This window comes from Rhinatrema bivittatum, chromosome 1 (assembly GCF_901001135.1).
Source record: "Rhinatrema bivittatum chromosome 1, aRhiBiv1.1, whole genome shotgun sequence".
NCBI lineage: Eukaryota > Metazoa > Chordata > Amphibia > Gymnophiona > Rhinatrematidae > Rhinatrema > Rhinatrema bivittatum.
The window spans coordinates 281826302-281846874 of record NC_042615.1 but is presented as its reverse complement, the minus strand read 5'-3'; the positions used below and the strand labels follow the sequence as shown (position 1 = coordinate 281846874).

Here is a 20573-nt window from a genome sequence, read left to right as displayed (position 1 = left end):
TGGGATGACATAACACAAGTGTCTTACATAGAACAAAGGAAATGAAGAACTGGGTGAATAATAACTTAAATTAAATTGAATTGCGTAGAACTTGCATAGAACATTATGAGAAACAACATTTTAAATTACTGAAATCAAACATATTGAAATCTAACATACTAGCGATTTGGATCAGACATGTAACAAGTAGTCCATCTAAGGCAGGAGGAGATTGTATTTGTTTCTGGGATTATTAAGTAGTGGGACACATGATTTGTTGACCCAGACGGGATAGTGTTAGTGAAATCGAAATCAGGCGTATGCTTGGGTGAAAAGCCAAGTTTTGAGTCTTTTTTTGAAGTTTATTGGGCATTGTTCGAGCCTAAGGTCTGAAGGGAGGGAGTTCCATTGTTTGGGGCCCGCTGTGGAGAAGGCTCTATTGTTTGAGGATATTTTGATTGAAGGGGCTTTTAGCGAGCCTTTTTGTGCCGATCTCAATGGGCGGGATGATGAATGTAGCTGCAGTGGGATCCTGAGATCGAGGTGTGAGGTTTTGTAGATAGATTTGTGTATGGTTGCAAGAGATTTGTAGAGTATTCTGTATTTTATAGGAAGCCAATAGAGATTCTTTAAGATTGGAGTGATGTGGTCCCTTTTTTTTGCTTTAGTTAGGATCCTCGCAGTGGCATTTTGTAGCATTTGTAGAGGTCTAAGGGAGATAGCTGGGAGACCAAGTAAAAGACAATTGCAGTAATCAATTTTAGAGAATATGATTGCTTGCAAAACTGATCTGAAATCCTGGGGGTGGAGTAAGGGTCTAAGTCTTTTTAGGACTTGGAGTTTGAAGAAGCATTCTTTCACTGTGTTGCTAATAAAGTTTTTGAGATTCAGTTGGTTGTCCAAGATAACTCCTAGGTTTTTGACCAGGGGAGATAGAGGGGGGGTTGCCACTGGATGAGTATTAGAGAGCTGGTAGTTGCCATCTTGGGTGATGAGGAGGAATTCGGTTTTGTTGGCATTGAGAATTAGGCAGAGGTCCTCAAGAAGACTGGATATGGAAAAGAAGCAAATTCCAAAAATGGAGGGTATCTTGCAGTGATTTGGTTATTGGAATAAGAATTTGGACATCGTCCGCATATATGTAGTGGGTTAGGTTCAAATTAGATAGAAGGTTACAGAGAGGGAGCAAGTAAATGTTGAATAAGGTCGGAGATAAGGAGGAACCTTGAGGGACGCCTAGCGTTGAGCTGATAGGCTGGGACTCTTTGTGGTTGATCTTAACTTTATAAAACCTATCTCGAAGGAAGGATTTAAACCAGTTGAAAGCGGTGTTTTTGATTCCAATCTCTGCTAGTCGGTTAAGGAGGATCTCATGCAACTCCACCATTATTAAGGTGGAGTTGCAGAAATCCACTGCTTATCTCTGTGATAAGTAGTTTGGAATATATCTACCCCTTGGGATCCTGCCAGGTACTTGTCATCTGGATTGGCCACTATTGGAAACAGGATCCTGGGCTTGATTGACCTTTGGTCTGACCCACTATGGCAATTCTATGTTCTTATGTTCTATAAAAATTTCTGAAAAATCAAATATTTGTCAGACATTATTATGAGCTTTTCACTAAAGTCCTTTGTTATAATTTGAAGTGAGTCGTGGGCCCTTGGTCGCAACAAGAGATGACTCCTCCCACAGGGTGGAGCCCTGTGGGGACTTGTTGCGATAGGCTGGCTCTAGTAGTAATGGACACAGAGGAAATAGAGTTTTTATTGTACAGCAAGCAATGGATATAACCCGAGGAGCGGGCAGAGATCCTTAGCCCAGATGAGAAGAGTCTCAGCTGGCATAGTTCTGACTGTACTCTGTAGCGTGGAAAACGCAGAGATGGAGCCTCACCAGGTCCTGAGAAGGAGATGGGTCCGGTAGTGGTCCGCGGAGTGGGGTAGGCCGAGAACCCAGTCACAGATGGTAGGCCAGAGAGGGATAGATCCGGTAGTAGTCCGCAGAGTGGAGTATGCCGAGAATCCACAGTAGAAGGAAGGCCTTGGAGAGATAGATCTGGTACTGGTCCACGAAGCGAGGTATGCCGTGAATCCACTCTGTAGTTGATGAGATAGAGACAGAGACAGACTAAAGAGCAGGAGTTCTCACTTAAAGGCTTGAAGGTGGTGGTAGAGGGGAAACCCCGTGGGGCAGGAGTCCGGGACGAGACAAGGCCCCCGAGGACCGGGTACCTTGTGCGTCCTTGCAGGAAACAGGCTGACCCCGAACGGTGGATAGGAGCGAGGCAAGGCCCCCGAGGAGCGGGTACCTGAGTCGTCCTGAAGCAGGAACAGAGAGCAGCGAGCGTCTGGTAACAAGGTGAAATCAGCAGGAAGGGAATCCTTACTAACTCGTAGCTGGTTTAGCGAAGGGAGTTTAAATATCTGGAGACGGTGACATCATGCGGAGGGGACGCCCCCGAGGCTCCCACCATGACGCGCGTAAAAGGAGGATCGGCGAGTGTGCACGTGCCCTAGGTGATCCCAGGAGGAAAATGGCGAACGCAATTGCCCATGCTGTTCCGGGGACGCCGGAGAGGTCGGCATGTGGAAGTGGAGGCAGCCATCTTACCCACTGGAGCTGAATTAGGCAGGAGAAAGGTGAGCAACAGAGGGCGCAGCCGTCTGCGACCGACGGGCGCAACATGCACAAGGCAATGCATTGTGAGGCGCTGACCATCCAATGGTAAAACAGCTTTAATGATGTCCTGTGCCATCACCATGTACCTTAATCTCACTGAGAGATTTGAACAAATGGATATACGGGGATTAAAAGTTGAAATTGTTTTTAGAATGTCTTTTGTCCCAGGAAATTAAAAAAATGAAATATCAGCATACAGGATATTTTAAATACTGGAAGAGCTTGATACATCTATGAATGTTTCACGTACTTACCCAGTGCCCCTGCAATGTACATGGAAACCACCAGAGCAGCACCAGTGCTTCACTGACATTGCTGCTTCCTGCCTTGTAGAGGACCTGGTGGATTCAATTCCCACTGAGTTGGAATTGTCTGCATAAATCACCGGAATATTTCACATTTCTAATTTATGTATAAACTTAAAAACAACTCCTTTTGCCTTATGCAAAGGAATAATCTGGTTGCCCTTCTGCTATCTGAAGAGTAGTACAAAATTGGCTGACTGCCTATTGTGATAACCCTGTCTGTAGTCTAGTGGGAGAGCCGGAGTACTTCAGCTAAGCTGATCTGCCAGGTTGAATTCAATGTGCTATGTGTGCTACGTGTCCTACGTGAGGCTTCATGCTGTCAGTCACTTTCATTTCTTTCTGCAGTTAGGGATGTGTATTCGTTTTCTAATGAAATGAAAAAAATAACAAAAAGCCTGGTTTCATTTTCTTTAGTTAGAAAATAAAACAAAATAAAAACCCTGCCAAATTTCAGGGGGTTTGATGTTTCCTTTTGTTTCAAATCCCCTCCTCCCCCTGCCGAGCACCACAGACTTAAACAAAATTGAAAACCACCCTTCAGCTCCTTATTGGGGCTTTTCCCGATTGTCCTTCCTCCCCAGAGCCCTCTTACCCCACCATTGCATCTCCCAAGTCAAAATGGAGCAGGTGCGATCCCTGTCTTCAGAATGGCACCTGCCATAAATTATAATAAAAGAAACAAAATGAACATTTTTTTCTGAGCATACCCCTAATGCACATTGAACTGTTTTTTATTTTGATTTTCAGTTAGGTTTGAATAAAGTCAGGAATACTTAAATATAGTAACACATTACATGACAGCAGAAAACGGCCATCAGACCCATCCAATCTGCCCAGGTATCCTGTCCACATAGCTAAGGATACAGCCCCAGCTGCCAGGCACAGAATGTGACCCTCTGTAAGATTTCGCCTTATCTGAGTCTTTTTGTTTTTTGTCTTCTTCCTTCATCTAACAGGGTCATTCATCAAATCACATTAGGGTCATAATATCAGACCATAATGCCATAATACATGCGTTATTTACTGCATCTTAAGATGCATATGCAAATTTGTAAAATTTAGTCAAAAGGAAGTAGTTTAAGAAAATGAGGGGTTACTTAATGTTGCATGCAATAGCATAAGACATGTTTTAATGCCAGAAATAACTACACCTTTTTTCCTGGTATTATGCTGTGCAATATGCCAGAGAGAGAGAGAGAGAGAGAACCTCTGGGGAGGCACACATACTAGTCAACTATTTATATCTCTGTAGGAGGGTCAACTAGTATCTCAAGGTGAGGTTTTGTCTCAGTGCTCTAGGGTTTGGGGAGCAGTTTCACATGCACAGTCAGATGTATGAACAGCACAGTACACATCAGTAAAGATTTAATGTGATTTGGAGTAAGGAAAGGTACACAAAGATGAGATTTGTACAATGTACTCTCGACCAAGTTTGATGCACTCTACTTAGCTGCTATCAAGATGGGTGAGAAGAAATTGTGCGAATCTCATCTTTGTGTACCTTTCTCACTCCAAATCACATCAAATCTTCACTGATGGGTACTGTGCTGTTTGTATATCTGACTATGCATGTAAAACTGCCCCCTAACCCTAGACTACCACCAAAACTTCATTTCGAGATACTAGTTGACCCTCCTACAGTGATATAAATAGTTGACTAATAAGAGAGTGTTATAAAAAGTCTCTCTCTCTCGCTCTCTCTCTCTTTCTCCCCCAGGAGCAAACCAAAATACCCACTCAGCTTGCAAAGTAAAAACATCACAAGTGCAATAAATTTAACAAGCATTACAGTAAAATACCTATGCAAAATGGTATAACAGTGCATGTTATGGTATCTAAAACATTTCCTTAACCACACCCCTTTTTATTTTATCACGGGTGCTATTCATATGAAAATTAAAGCAAAATGATGAATCTAGATCTTAGTTTGGCAAGCATACAAGATCCCCACTTAGTTTATGTTGCGTCAAGATGTGGACCCTTGGCCGAGACGAGGTTGGTGCTGCATATGGGGACACCCTATAGGCCCTCGACATTGGTAGGCGGATGTAGGTGGCAGAGACCCAACGGGACCTTCACCTTTACCAGCCCTTGTTCCCCGCAGGTTGAGCCCTTGGGTGCTGGGGCCGGCATGACTTAGGAGCGGGTCTCCTGTGAGCTGGTCTGGAGGTGAGCGGTGTAGGCAGGTAAGACAGTCTGGTGGTCAGGGCTAATGGCGAGAGTAGAATCCTAGGACAGACCAGAGGTCAAGGCAGGCGGCGTTCAGCAGAACGGTGAACGGTGAACAGTGGTCAGGGTGAACGGTGGTCAGGGTGAACGGTGAACGGTGGTCAGGGCAGGCAGCAAGCGAAAGCAGAATCCAGAAAATGAGTCAAGTCAAAACCAGAGAAGCAATCCGAGGGTCAGAGGAAGCAGGAACACACGAAGATGGAACTGGGAGACATGGAGGCAGGCCCGGAAGACACGGAGGCAGGAAATGAAGACACGGAGGCTGGAACTGAAGACATGGAGGCAGGAACCGAAGAGCAACTAGAGACTCCAGAGAGTGAGACCTGTTGCTGAGGCATCGATAGGACAGCAGAGACTGCCTTATATAGGACCAGCGGGGCCCTATGCTTCTGGGTTCCGCAAAAGGTCTTTCTGGCATGACTCATTTAAGGAGGGGGAGGAGCTGCATGTGCGCGCCTAGTGTTAGACACGGCTGGCTGCACCGAAGAAGAGAAGGCTGGCTGGCTGCACCGAAGAAGAGAAGGCCTCAGGACCACGGAGTGGCAGCGGCAACCCCGACCCACCAGGGGGGGATGAGTGTGGTCAGCCGCAGATGCTGCGGCCGGCCACCGTAACAGTACCCCTTCCTCTAAGCCCTCTTCCTTGCGGCCTGGGTTTCCTTGGGTGTGCCATGTGGAATTCCTTAAGCAGTCCTTTATTGGAACCGGGCTCCCAAGAGTTTTTCACCGGACCGTATCCCTCCCAGGCAATCAAGTATTCCCACTTCTTGAGACGGCAATGGACATCTAGAATCTCCTTCACTTGATAAGTCTTGTCTCCTTCCGAGGAAATCTTTTCCGGTTCAGGCAATTTCTGGGCTGGCCAGGACAGAACCACTGGCTTAAGTAAGGAGATGTGGAAGACATTGTGAATTTTCAACAATGCTGGAAGACGGAGTTGGTACATGACTAGAGTAATCTGTCGCAGGATGGAGAAGGGGCCAATATAACAGGGTGCTAACCTCATGGAGGGTACTTGGAGCTGATTATTGTGGGTACTCAGCCATATCTTGTCTCCGGGTTTGAGCAGGGGAGCCGGACGTCTGTGTCTGTTAGTTGTAACCTTTGCTCTCTCAGCGGCTTTGCGAATCAGGACCTCTGTTTGTGACAACAAGGACTGAAGTTCCTGTGCCATCAACTGGGCAGCAGGAGAGGGAACAGACAGGGGCACTGGGAGTGTAGTGAATAGTTGCTTCCCATATACTACGAGGAAGGGTGAAAATCTCGTGGCAGCGTTCAGGTGAGAGTTGTGCGAGAACTCTGCCCATGGAAGGAGATCTGCCCAATTGACCTGTCGCAGGTTCACAAAGGACCGCAAAAAGGTCTTCAAGGTGCGGTTAGTGCTTTCTGCTTGGCTGTTGGCCTGAGGATGCAATTGCTCTTGATGTTGAATTTGCAGCACTATGATCGCCAGCATTTAGCGGTAAACTGGGCTTTATGATCGGAGACAATGTGATGGGGTAAACCATGGCGACAAAAAATGTGGAAGGTGACCAGCTTTGCTGGCTCTGGAGCAGATGGAAGTGCCAGGAGGGCAACAAAGTGAACCATCTTAGAGAAACGGTTGGTAATGACCCAAATTATTCTGTTGCCACTTGAAGAGGGGAGATCTACCACGAAGTCGGTAGATATGTGGGTCCAAGTTTCCTTGGGGGCCAGCTGCAGCTGTAACAGTCCCCAAGGTCATCCCACCATGGGCTTTTGGTGAGCGCAGGTGGGACAAGAGTCCACGTAGGCCTTCACATCTTTATCCATCAACGGCCACCAATAGTACCGTTTAAGTAAGGCAAGAGTCCGTGCACAACCAGGATGACCTGCCACCTTCAAGTCATGGGCCCACTCTAGAACCTGTTGCCAGAGTCGGGTCAGGACTACCGTCTTCCCTTGGGGAATAGCTTGAGAGGCAGCTACCAGGATGCATGCCGGGTCAATGATGTAGTCTGGAGTATCTGGATTATCTTCCTGCTCACAGGACCAAGAGAGGGCATCAACCCTGATATTCTTCACCACGAAGTTGAAATGACTAAAAAACAAGGACTAATGAGCCTGCCGGGCATTCAGGCGCTGAGTGTGGCGGAGATGCCCCAGGTTTTTATGGTCAGTATAGACTATGACTCTGTGTCGGGCCCCCTCCAGCCACTGTCACCACTCTTTGAAAGCCAGTTCTATAGCTAATAGTTTTTTATCCCCGATACCATAATTTTTCTCCGAGGGAGAGAATTTTCGGGAAAAGTAGGAGCAAGGATGGAAAGTTCCCTTTGTGGTGAGCTGGCCCAAAACGGCCCCAATGGCGATGGAGGAGGCATCGACCTCCAAGATGAAGGGGCGTGTGGGGTCCAGATGATGGAGACAGGGCTCATGGAGGAAGGCCTGTTTCAAGGTTGCAAATGCGGCTAGTGCCTCTGTTGGCCACTCTTGGGTATTGACTCCTTTTTGGGTGAGTGCTGTGAGCGGAACCGACCACTTGAGAGTAATGAGGGATGAAATGCCTGTAGAAATTGGCAAAGCCTAAAAATCGTTGCAGGGGGCAAAGGCTCGAGGGCTGGGGTCAGTCCCGGATACAGGCCACTTTTTCCGGGTCCATCCGGAAACCGGTGCTGGAGACAGTATACCCCAGAAAGGGGACAGATTCTTTTTCAAAAATGCACGTCTCCAGTTTTGCATAGAGCTTGTGGGCACACACACGTTAGAGGACCTGTCGGACGTCATGATGGTGGGGTTGGATGTCTTTTGAGGAGGTAAGGATGTCATCGATATAGACCACCATGGTGGTATAGAGGAGATCCCGAAAGATCTCATTCATCATTGCTTGGAATACTGCGGGAGCATTGCATAGCCCGAACGGCATTACAAGATATTCGTAGTGGCCGTCGCGGATATTGAAAGCGGTCTTCCACTCGTCCCCTGGTTTGATCCACACCAGGTTGTATACCCCTCAGAGATCCAACTTAGTGAAGACTCAAACTCCCTGCAAGCAGTCCAATAATTCAGGGATAAGAGGCAAGGGGTACTGATCCTTCCTGGTTATGGCGTTAAGCCTTTGGTAGTCGATACATGGCCAAAGGGAGCCATCCTTCTTAGCCACAAAGAAGAATCCAGCTCCCGCTGGCAATGTTGATGGGCGAATAAACCCCCTCTCCAGATTCTCTTGTTTATACTTGGCCATGGCCTCGGTCTCAGGCAGGGATAGGGGATACACCCTTCCCCATGGCGGAATGCTTCCAGGGACCAGGTCAATAGCACAGTCGAACACCCGGTGTTCCGGCAGAATCTCAGCGCTCTCCTTGGAGAAGACGTCAGTGAAGGTGGCATATTGAGGGGGTAGGCCCAGGTAGGTCATAGCGAGTAGCAAAGGGGAACAAAGACATTTCTGGTGACACCGGGAACCCCATTTGGTCATTTGGAGCATCTCCCAGTCTAGAACAGGGGCATGCTGCTGAAGCCAGGGTAATCCAAGAACAACAGGGTTGACCGCATTTTCGATCACAAGAAAAGTCAGCTCTTCGTAATGCAGCATACCGGTTCAGAGGCAAATGGGAAGAGTGGTCTCGGTGATCCTCCCGGGGACCGGGTCGCCCGAGATGGAGGAGATTACCAGCGGGGTGTCTTGCGGCTTCATGGGAAGGTTTAGATGGTGGACCAAGTCCTTCAAAATAAAGTTCCCCCCTGCGCCAGAGTCCAGGAGTGCCAGGGTAGGGAACTCATACCCATCCATGAGTAGAGCCAATGGAAGCATGAGTTGGGGAGCAGGCTTAGTGAAACCTAGAACCACCTCCCTGACTGGTTCTAGGTCTGGAAGTTTCCCGACATTTCTGGACAGTGGGCCAGGAAATGCCCCTTCCCAGCGCATAAAGGCACAGACCCAGGATTCGACGGCACTGTCTCTCCTCGGTGGACAGAGGACTCCTTCCTAACTTCATGGGCTTTTCCTGTCGAGTGGTCCCAGTTGCTGGCGAAGTCCCCACCAGGGGTTTGGAGAAGGATGGCACCAACGGAACAGATCTGCGGGGCACCTGTACTTCCCGTGCGTGCTGCCGAAGATGTGGGTCAATCCGGGCAGCTAAATCAATGAGCGTGTCCAGTGATGCAGGGAGATCCCGGGCTGCCAGCTCGTCCTTTATGCGGGAGGAAAGCCCCTCCAGGAAGATGCTCCTTAGGCTGTCTTCCCGCCATTTCAACTCGGAAGCTATAGTGCGGAATTCGATGGCGTAGTCCGATAGGGGGCTCGCCCCTTTGCGGAGGTGGAGTATGTCCGAGCCAGTGGCGGCCTGGTTCTTCAAAGGTCTGCTTAAAGACCTGACAAAACGATGTAGGTCCTGAAGAATGGGGGATGCCCAAGCCAGGGCCTTGCTGTCGAGGAGGGAGAGAATGAAGGTGGTCATTATGGCGTCCAAAGAGAACTGCGCTGGCTGGAGTATGAATTGCATAAAGCACTGACTGATGAACCCCCGGCATTGCTTGGAGTTGTCTGTGAACCGAGGAGGAGCCGGTAACCGGAGAGTGGACACCAAGAGTGTCGGGGAGGCAGAAGGTGCAAATGCAGTAGAGGAAGCGTCAAGGCAGGCATTCAGGCATTGTAAGGAAGCTGCCAATGTCTCCAGGAATTGCTGCTGCTGCTGGATTTTCAAGGAGGCCAGAGAGGTCCACCGGGTCTTTGGCCTCAGCAACCTGTTGCATCGAGATGTGGACCCTTGGCCGAGACGAGGTTGGTACTGCCTATGGGGACACCCTATAGGCCCTCGACATCGGTAGGCAGATGTAGGTGGTGGAGACCCAACAGGACTAGGCCGAGGCCCTGACATCAGGATCTGGCCTCCTGGCTGAATCCCGGCATTGGGCCTGGGCTCGGGCCCTGGCCTAGGATGAGGCCCAGGCATCAGAACCCAGTGGCATAGGGCCCGTTCCAGGTCCAGACACTGGCAACCAGCCTCTGGGTTGGGCCCCAGCATTGGGTCTGGGTCCAGGTAGAGGTCCAGGCATTCAGACCCAATCTCCAAACTAGTCTTGGTGGCTTAGGCATCAGGACAGTGCTCTGGTATTGGGCCTTGGTCTGGGCTAAGGCTCAGGCTTTGGGATTGGGCCAGGATGTGGCATTGGATTTGGTAAGAAGGGAAGGTGAGGAAATTTCCCAGGCCTGGGTCCTCAAGTCTCAGCCAAGGGCTCGACATCGGGTCCTGGCCTAGGCCCAAGACCCCTGCATCATGCTCAGGCATAGGCCATGTCCCCTTCATCATGCCGCAGCCTTTGAATAGGCCAAGGCCAAGGCCAAGGTGCCATAGTCATGATCGGTTATAGGCAGGGGTCCCTGCCTATAACCAATAGATTTCTGCCTATTCTCTAAGGGGTAGATTTTTAAAAACGACGCGTTCGCGTACTTTTGTTGGCGCACCAGTCGTAAACAAAGGTACGCTGGATTTTAGTAGATACACGCGTAGCCGCACGTATCTGCTAAAATCCAGGATCGGTGCGCGCAAGGCTGCCGATTTTGTGCAGCCGGTCCAGTGGGGGGTCCCCGGCGCGATCTCCCGCTCTCGGGCCATCGGCGCCATTTTGGCTACCACTGATAAAAAGGCGCCGATGGCCCGAAAAAAAAACCCCACCCCGACCCTTTTCAAATAACCCCTTTGCTTCTCCCACCCTCCCGACCCCCCAAAAAACCTTTTAGATGTACCTGGTGGTCTAGCGGGGGGTCCAGGAGCCATCCCTTCAATCGTGCCGGTGCCGGTGCTGGAGGTTTGAAAATGGCGCCGATCGCCTTTGCCCTTACCTTGTCACAGGGAGCGACGGTCGCTCTCTGTGACAAGGTAAGGACAAAGGCGATCGGCGCCATACTGGCAGTCTATCGCCTTTGCCCTTACCTTGTCACAGAGAGCGACCGTCACTCCCTGTGACAAGGTAAGGGCAAAGGCGATCGGCGCCATTTTGAAACCTCCAGCACCGGCACGATTGAAAGGATGGCTCCTGGACCCCCCGCTAGACCACCAGGTACAAGTAAAAGGTTTTTTGGGAGGGGGTCAGGAGGGTGGGAGAAGCAAAGGGGTAATTTGAAAAGGGTCGGGGTGGGTTTTTTTTTTTGGGCCATCGGCGCCTTTTTATCTGTGGTAGCCAAAATGGCGCCGATGGCCCGAAAGCGGGAGATCACGCCGGGGACCCCCCCCCCCCCCCCCCACTGGACCACCAGGTAATTTAACATTTTGGGGGGGTTTGGGAGGGTGGGGGAGTGTAAGGAATTTGTTTTAAAAGGTGGGGGTGGGTTTAGAGGTTGTGTTGGTGTGCCGGTTTTCCCACCCTCCCCCAAATAATTCCCGTGCCCTATTTAACGATACAATATAAATGCTCCTGACGATAAATCGTGGGCATTTGTATTGTATCGTGTACTCTAACGGTTTAGAACGATTTTAAAATTATCGGACGATAATTTTAATCATTCAAAAACGATTCACATCCCTATTCAATTGCCTAAATTATGCAATTTCTAATTTCTGCATACATTTCTTCAAAGAATGAGCTTCAGTATCTTTGCTTTTCATACATTCTTTCATATTTTCAGGGGCTCTTGGTTTGTGATGTTTGCTTGAAAATGAGACACTCACTTTTCTTCAGAGTTCACTTTAAAAATAAAAAAGTGAGGTTAAAATAATTTTTAAAAAGAGTTTAAATTAGATTGCAGGAAATAAGAAAGATTAATAATTAGCTTGGTTACATCCAGTTTAGTTATCAAGGAGAGTTGAAGGTGTGAATCTCCAGAAGTTTCCCTCTCACTGCCTTCTTCTTATGGGCAGTAGAGGGGATTCTACCATGTCTATTCATCCTACTCTCGATAGGAAAAGAGAATAATTATTTGCACAGGCCCATCAAGTTCTTCCCTCTTCCATCAATAAAAAAACAGTGTTGGGGATTCCTCTCCCATCCTCAGAAATGTGAATCGAGACTTTCTGTAAGCCCAGAGGAATCCCTCAGCAGATCTCAGTTAAGGAATGCACAAATCTTGATATGTGATTCTGAGTCATTTGGATAACTGTAATCAGTCAGATAAACCATGGATCATTGGCAGGGAGCTTTGCAGATTGTGAGTTACAGGTCTTGTAATTTGAATTTGCCCTTCTCTAGTCAGAATGCCATACAGGTATTCTATCGATGCATGAAATTCTTCATGCAATGCAAGCAGCTGAAATGTGGAAAGTAAAGATTTAAAACCGAGGATTATGTTTATACTTACAGTAAATGTACATTCCATTTATCTCCAAAATGTAATAAAGCAAATAAAACTTAATAGGAACAAAAAGAAGACATAAGAATCGAGCAACAGAGCCATGAAAAAGGAAGCTGATATTTTCAGGAGTATAATGGAGCTAATGCTGCTGCTTTGGGTGCATCTGTATTTTGATTTACAGATGGATAAATTATCAGTGGCTTACATATCCCACAGCATAGGCAGTCAACTGCTGAACCTTGTTATAGTCAGATGATAATCTCATTCCATTGACCCAGCTTTGGCTTGTTTACAGCATTGACTGGTATGAAAGGTTTTGACTTTCCACCTCAAAAATGTCATCAAAGTTTCTTCAATTAGAATAATATTGGTAACTTTAATGGCATTATTGGGCTCAAAGTCCACTGTGACCTTCTGCCTAAGAAATATATTTGAGTCAGTGTAGGGGTGGGAGGTTCATATTATATCTGAAACACAGACAATGCAATTTGTATCATGTGAGTTCTGCTGAAAACCACCAGTTAGAGTGGAGGGGGTGAGGTGGGCAGGGGTTTTATTCTAATCAACCCAGCTCACTCATCTCTAATTGTGTTTTCATTTGAAAGCAAATAGATAATTAAATATATTTTCTCATGCAGAGATACCTCTGGAAATATGGCTGGATAGAGCCTGTAAAATGGGAATCCCTTCCATATGAGGATGTGATGAAACCTCAAGAAGACAATGTGGCTCCTGCAGATATTTCCATTGTGCTTACTGAAGGAGAGTCTGAAAGTGAAGAAGTTGAACAGTCTCAATTTGCTGAACCCACACAAAACCCCCAGTTTGTCAGTGCCCTAAAACGCTTCCAGGAAGCCAACAGGCTCCCTATCACAGGCATCCTGGATGAAGCCACCAACAAGATAATGAACGCTCCTCGCTGTGGCGTTCCCGACCACAAAGTTCCTGAGACAAAAGAAGGGATTAACATGCCACCTGCCAACGGGGACAAGAATGATGCTTCCAGTCACAGTGTTGGGAATATAACTGACATTTCCAGCTTTTCCAATAACGCCAACTTGAGCCCCATGACACAAAGTAACACCAACAACCACACAAGAGTAACCAATTCCACTAATGCTACTGAAGGTGGGCATACAGAAGAGAGACGCCTACTCCAGAGGCTGGTGGAGCACGCACGAAAAAAGAGAAGTGACTCTCTGCGAAATGGACCCCAAAGGGTGGCGTTCTCCAAGCCCAGAGTAAAGTGGCGCCTGCTGGGGGAAGGATACAGTGAATGGCTGCCTACTGACCAGCAGAGGTACATCCTGAAACTGGCCTTCCGCATCTGGAGTGAAGTGGTGCCGCTGACCTTTGAAGAGGACATCACCTCCCCTGCACATGAGATCGATATTAAGCTAGGCTTCGGAACAGGTAAGTCATGACAAGGCTGGAAAGAAGACAGATAAAGCGTGGCTTTCAAAGCCATTTCCGCAGGTAAAACAGTGCTTTACCGATAGAAATAGGCTTTATAAAAACAGGTAAAAGCACCAGGCTATGGCTTTTCTGGGGGGTCTGAGATGGGGGAGAGTTTGGCATTTCCAAAAGCATGTGTTTTTCTCCAGAAAATTATCCACTCAGGTTAGTACGGGCAGTGTTCCTGGCATAATTTTTCTAGTGGAAGCAGATGTGTACTTTCACTTTGAAAAGTGGTGCAAAGTTTGCAGGTAAAAATTACCCCTGGACTGCACAAATTCAGGCAGTCTTAAATTACCCCCGTAGAACACAGAATTGAGGTACCTACTGTATCTAAATGAAACTCTGCTTGAACTACCAATGAAAAAGGCGTGAGATAAATCTAAGGTGCATTAGAGTGGTGTGTGTATGGATGTGGAGTGGGGAGATAATGGTCATATATGTGGCATGTCTGTATCATACAGGGCCTTATTCAAAAAGGACTTTATTCCACTCTGTTTCTAAGAGAAAAAAAACCCTTTATTAAATAAAGCCCCTAGAGGCATTTATGGAGCATCACTTCTATATAAGAGAATGGACATTGTGGATATGTAAAAAGAAGAATTGTAGTGTAAGGTGAGGAATGAAGGTATATATATTATATATTTATTTGCAGCTAGAGATGTAGTACCAATTCTTAAGGTGAGCATTTTACTTCCTGCAAGGAAAACCATTTCCTGTGTATTCTTCAAAGCATCCTGAGGTTTTGACAATGGGAAATGCACTAATATTGAATAGCGGAATTTGACCTTTCATTGTTTTGTTATAAAGCAGCCACCAGAACGCATAGAGGGTATTGATAAAACATGGCCATTTTTGTGTTGCCCTCAATTAGTTTGCTTGAATTGGCTGTGTCAAAATTGAATATTTACAGGGCCAGTACCAGGATTTTAATTGTGAAGGAGGACGGCAAAAGAAAAAGGCCCCCAGAACTTTGAAGATTTAGATGCTCTGAAATGCAATCTGAGGAAAAATTTCTGTTCTGATAGGTTTCATTTCTAGAAAGGCCAAACTGATGTTTTATTAACATAGAATAATAATCAATAAAAATCTATCAGCAATCAAATTACAAGCTCTTCCTTAATGGCCCCAAACCTATGAATATTGCAGGTAGATGCAGGATAAGCTGCAGGTCTGGTTCAAAAAACAATGGGCCCAACAGATCCATGCACCTTAGATGAACAGGCCTTAAGCCATCTGCGTGAAAGTAATCCAGACACTCCAAGGAGGGTCATCATGTCTCCAAACTCAATGGTGAAACATGTCCATCCATTTCTGATCCAGTAAGCTATGTCCCAAAGCTGATAGGACATGATGGTGGGTTATCTATAGGCTAGGCCTTGCAAATGCACAGCAGCACAAGCTCAGGCTTCCTTCTTTCTTCTGCTGCCATAGGCTGGCTTGAGCTTGGCAGGCACATGTTTGGTTTTTTTTTTACTCTACGGTTCTGCTCAACTAGGCTCTTCATTGCTTGATCTTCTACCATGCAGTGGTTATATCAGCAACATGTACATGGAGCTCTTCTTTGAAGACTATTCTCATGCTTTGCATGCATTCCACCTGCGCTTCCATGAGGAATGGCAAATAAATTTGTTCTTCGTTACTTTTGGGTTTCTCGCTGGATTGTTGCAGTGACTTCAGGAAACACATAATTAGCAGAGTACAAGCTGGTTCACCACAGGAGGTCTACAAAACTCTCTGTCCCCATGTTAGACACCATTTCATTCCAAATCCTTACTGGAAAAGGGGGCACATCTGGCTATGATGCAAATCATGGGGCTCCCTAGGTTTCCTTCAGCAGGATGGAAGATTTGCTTAAGGGTTCTTAGGGATATTGTGACACTCCAAATATCTTGAAATAATGAGAATCCATAGCAGAATTTATTGTTCCAAAAATATGCACTGGTGCATACCTTGATGGATAGTGATAAGTTGCTTCATGTATCATGCTGATTTTCTGCCTCATGCATCCTTGTTTTGGATCCACTTTTCTTTTCTTCTATGTGTTTCTTCCTTTTTCAATTTCTCCCTAACCTCCAACTGTCTCTTTTCCATGCCATACCTCTCGATTTCTTTTCTCTCCCTCTCTCTTTCCTCTCCCTCTTCTTCTTTATGTATTTTCCCTCAACATTTTTCACATTTCAACATTTTCTTCTTCTTTTACATTCCTTTGTATATCTGTGACTGTCTAACCCTTCATCCAGACCTTCATCTATCTGGCCCCCAAACAATCTTTCTCTCCCCTCCTTCTATCTGCCTTCTAACACACTGAAGGACTCTCTCTCTCTCTCTCTCTCTTCTGCCTCTCTCGCCCTTTCCTCACCCCGAGGACCCTCGCTCTCTTTCCCTTCCCTTAGTTTCTCTCCACCCAGGTTTCTTTCTCTCTGATTTCCTCCACCCCCCCCCCCCACCCCCCCAGGACTCTCTTCTTTTCCTTCTGACCCCCACCCCAAATCTCTCTTTCTTCCATCTGTCTCTGTCCATCCCCATAACCATTTTTCTCTGTCCTTATCTCACCCTACCAAGGATTCCCAATCTCCCTTGGTCTGCATTGCCTTAGCCCCAGCTGCCACCTTCACACCCATACCATTTAACGTACAGGCCTAATTAAGGGAGATGCTACCAGGCCACAAAAACTTCACTGCCACAGGATTGTGGGAATAGAAGTATAGTCATGGGAGCCACCCAATTTGGAGTCAGGGCCTGATTTGCCATAAGAACATGCCATACTGGTTCAGACCAAGGGTCCATCAAGCCCAGCATCCTGTTTCCAACAGTGGCCAATCCAGCCATAAGAACCTGGCAAGTACCCAAAAACTAAGTCTATTCCCTGTTACCGTTGCTAGTAATAGCAGTGGCTATTTTCTAAGTCAATTTAATTAATAGCAGGTAATGGACTTCTCCTCCAAGAACTTATTCAATCCTTTTTTAAACACAGCTACACTAACTGCACTAACCACATTCTCTGGCAACAAATTCCAGAGTTTAATTGTGTGTTGAGTGAAAAATAACTTTCTCCGATTAGCATGTGCCACATGCTAACTTCATGGAGTGCCCGCTAGTCTTTCTATTATCTGAAAGAATAAATAACCGATTCACATCTACCTGTTCTAAATCTCTCATGATTTTAAGCACTTCAATCATATCCCCCCTCAGCTGTCTCTTCTCCAACCTGAAAAGTCCTAACCTCTTAAGTCTTTCCTCTTAGGGGAGCTGTTCCATTCCCCTTATCATTTTGGCTGCCCTTTTCTGTACCTTCTCCATAGCAACTATATCTTTTTTGAGATGCGGCGACCAGAATTGTATACAGTATTCAAGGTGCGTTCTCACCATGGAGCGATACAGAGGCATTATGACATTTTCTGTATTATTCACCATTCCCTTTCTAATAATTCCCAACATTCTGTTTGCTTTTTTGACTGCTGCAGCAACCTGAACCGACGATTTCAATGTGTTATCCACTATGACGCCTAGATCTCTTTCTTGGGTGGTAGCACCCAATATGGAACCTAACATTGTGTAACTATAGCATAGGTTATTTTTCCCTATATGCAATAGGGATGTGAATCGTTTTTTGACGATTTAAAATATCGTCCGATATATTTTAAATCGTAAAAAAATCATTAGAGGCGCGATACAATAGGAATTCCCCTGATTTATCGTCAAAAATCATAAATCGGGGGAGGGGGAGGGGAAGGGGGAGGGTGGGAAAATCGGCACACTAAAACAACCCTAAAACCCACCCCGACCCTGTAAAATAAATCCCCCACCCTCCCGAACCCCCCCAAAATGTTTTAAATTACCTGGGGTCCAGTGGGGGGGTCCCGGTGTGATCTTCCACTCTCGGGCCACGGCTGCGTTAATAGAAATGTCGCCGGCGCTACCTTTGCCCTGTCATATGACAGGGCAAAGGTAGCGCTGGCGCCATTTTGGTTCCTGTCCCCCGACGTCACGAGCGCAGGAGATCGCTTCCGGACCCCCGCTGGACCCCCAGGGACTTTTGGCCAGCTTGGGGGGGCCTCCTGACCCCCACAAGACTTGCCAAAAGTCCAGCGGGGATCCGGGAGCGACCTCCTGCACTTGTTGCCGTATTGCAAAATGGCGCCGGCCGTATGGCCGTATTGCCGTATTGCAAAATGGCGCCGGCCGTATGGCCGTAACAAACAAGATCTCCACATGTTTATTAACGCCTTCAAAAAAGTGAAGCAGATTTGTGAGGCAAGACTTGCCTTGAGTAAAGCCATGCTGACTTTGTTCCATTAAGCCATGTCTTTCTATATGTTCTGTGATTTTGATATTTAGAACACTTTCCACTATTTTTCCTGGCACTGAAGTCAGGCTAACCGGTCTGTAGTATCCCGGATCGCCCCTGGAGCCCTTTTTAAATATTGGGGTTACATTTGCTATCCTCCAGTCTTCTGGTACAATGGATGATTTTAATGATAGGTTACAAACTTTTACTAATAGATCTGAAATTTCATTTTTTAGTTCTTTCAGAACCCTGGGGTGTATGCCATCTGGTCCAGGTGATTTACTACTGTTCAGTTTGTCAATCAGGCCTACCACATCTTCTAGGTGCACCGTGATTTGGTTCAGTCCATCTGAATCATTACCCATGAAAACTTTCTTTGGTACAGGTACCTCCCCAACATCCTCTTCAGTAAACACCAAAGCAAAGAAATCATTTAATCTTTCCACGATGCCCTTATCTTCTTAAGTGCCCCTTTAACCCCTCGATCATCTAACGGTCCAACTGACTCCCTCACAGGCTTTCTGCTTCGGATATATTTTAAAAAGCTTTTACTGTGAGTTTTTGCCTCTACGGCCAACTTCTTTTCAAATTCTCTCTTAGACTGTCTTATCAGTGTCTTACATTTAACTTGTCAACGCTTATGCATTATCCTATTTTCTTCTGTTGGATTCTTCTTCCAATTTTTGAATGAAGATCTTTAGGCTTGGGCCACTGCACAATTGCTGCTCCTACACTTTTGCGAGCCTACTTGTGTCCCCTTCAAGTGGCAGCAGCAGGGTTGAAGGGTACTGCCCACCTCCAACTTTCTTCTCCAGCTCCTAGTGACCAACAGCAGAAGTTCTGTCCAAAAAAGGAAGGGTGCCCCTGCCAGTATACACTCAAGAGTTGTCAGCACCCCTGTATGTGATGGAAGTAGAGTTGCTGCAGCTGTAGTGAGTTCCCAGAGACTGCTGTATACATACATATATATGTGTGTGTGTGTATATATATATATATATATATATATATATGTACCCCTGAGGAGCTATACTTGCCTCTAGCCCACTCATGTATTATGCTGGCTGAGCATGTGCCAGCTATCTTGGAGCTCTGCTGGCCTGGCTTGCCCATCTCCATCCTATCCACAGATAAAGTGATAGTAGTTCCTATTGCCAGTCTGAGATTGAGGCAACATAGACAGGAGCTGCCAAAACTGAGCCCACTGTTGGGAAGAGGACAATGGGCCAATTGCTGACCATGTGGCTTCAAGGAATTAGTCCACCTGCTTAGAGGAGAAGAAGAGCTGCTGCTCTGCTGGTGACACTAAAAGGCACAGTAAAAAGCATGGTAAGAGAGACTTGGGGGCCAAAAGGGGTAAGAGAGAGACTGCTATGGTTGAGAAGGTTGAGAGACTGATGGGGGTGGGGGGATGAGAGAGAGAGAGGAATGGGTGTGGATGGGGGGAGCTGAAAGAGAGACCAGTAGTGATGGTAGTGCTGAAAGAGCCTGGTAGGGTTGAGGTCTGAGTGAAAGAGAGAAAGAGACTGGTTGGGATGGGGTTGAGCAAAACACTGGTAGGGATAAGGGATGGATTTATCAAAATGTGGTAAGTACTGCATGTGATAGCAAAAGGGGTGTGTTTTTTGCTAATATAGCATTTATTTGCACTAATTACCTGTGTGAAGAGCTAAGTTAGCACAAATTGTAATACCATTTTCAGATTCTGCAATAAGTGCCAGACCTGTTGTATTTCCTTCAGTCAACCACAAGGGGACCATTGTTGTGAGAGAGAGAGAGAGAGAGAGAGAGAGAGAGAGAGAGAGAGAGAGAGAGAGAGAGAGAGAGAGAGAGAGAGAGAGAGAGAGAGGCCATAATATCATGGCCCATGGGTAGGTATTTGTATCCCTATGGTAGGCCCACCTAGTAACTCGAGGTGGGGTTTAGGTATGAGTGTAGGGGGTTAGGGGTCACTTTGACATTCTACGTGACACCTACGAACAGAACAGTGGTCTCTTGTGAAGATTTGCTGGCCTTCGGAGTGAGGAACTCACTCCAAGATGAGATTTGGGCAAGGTTCTCTCAACCTAGCTTGATGGACTCTCTACCTGGGTAACATCAAGCTAGGTTAGAGAACATTGCCCAAATCTCATCTTGGAGTGAGTTTCCTCACTCCGAAGGCCAGCAAATCTTCACAAGAGACCACTGTTCTGTTCGTAGGTGTCACATAGAATGTCAGATTGGCCCCTAACCCCCTACACTCATAGCTAAACCCCACCTCGAGTTACTAGGTGGGCCTACCATAGGGATACAAATACCTACCTATGGGCCCTGCTATTATGGCCAGTCTCTCTCTCTCTCTCTCTCTCTCTCTCTCTCTCTCTCTCTCTCTCTCTCTCTCTCT

The 20573-nt window shown here is 46.7% G+C and overlaps 1 protein-coding gene and 1 long non-coding RNA gene across 2 annotated transcripts in view; one reads left to right on the top strand and one right to left on the bottom strand.

Annotated features, from left to right (window-relative positions):
- LOC115087964 (matrix metalloproteinase-21-like) overlaps nucleotides 1-20573 on the top strand; it is a 75062-nt gene that overhangs the window by 22486 nt on the left and 32003 nt on the right. Inside the window, exon 3 of the mRNA XM_029595764.1 lies at nucleotides 13086-13860. Within this exon, the coding sequence (XP_029451624.1) occupies nucleotides 13086-13860 (775 nt within the window). The remainder of the gene's footprint in view (nucleotides 1-13085; nucleotides 13861-20573) is intronic.
- Nucleotides 1-20573, bottom strand: part of LOC115087972 — a 121871-nt gene that overhangs the window by 81155 nt on the left and 20143 nt on the right. The gene's annotated exons all lie outside the window — the stretch shown is intronic.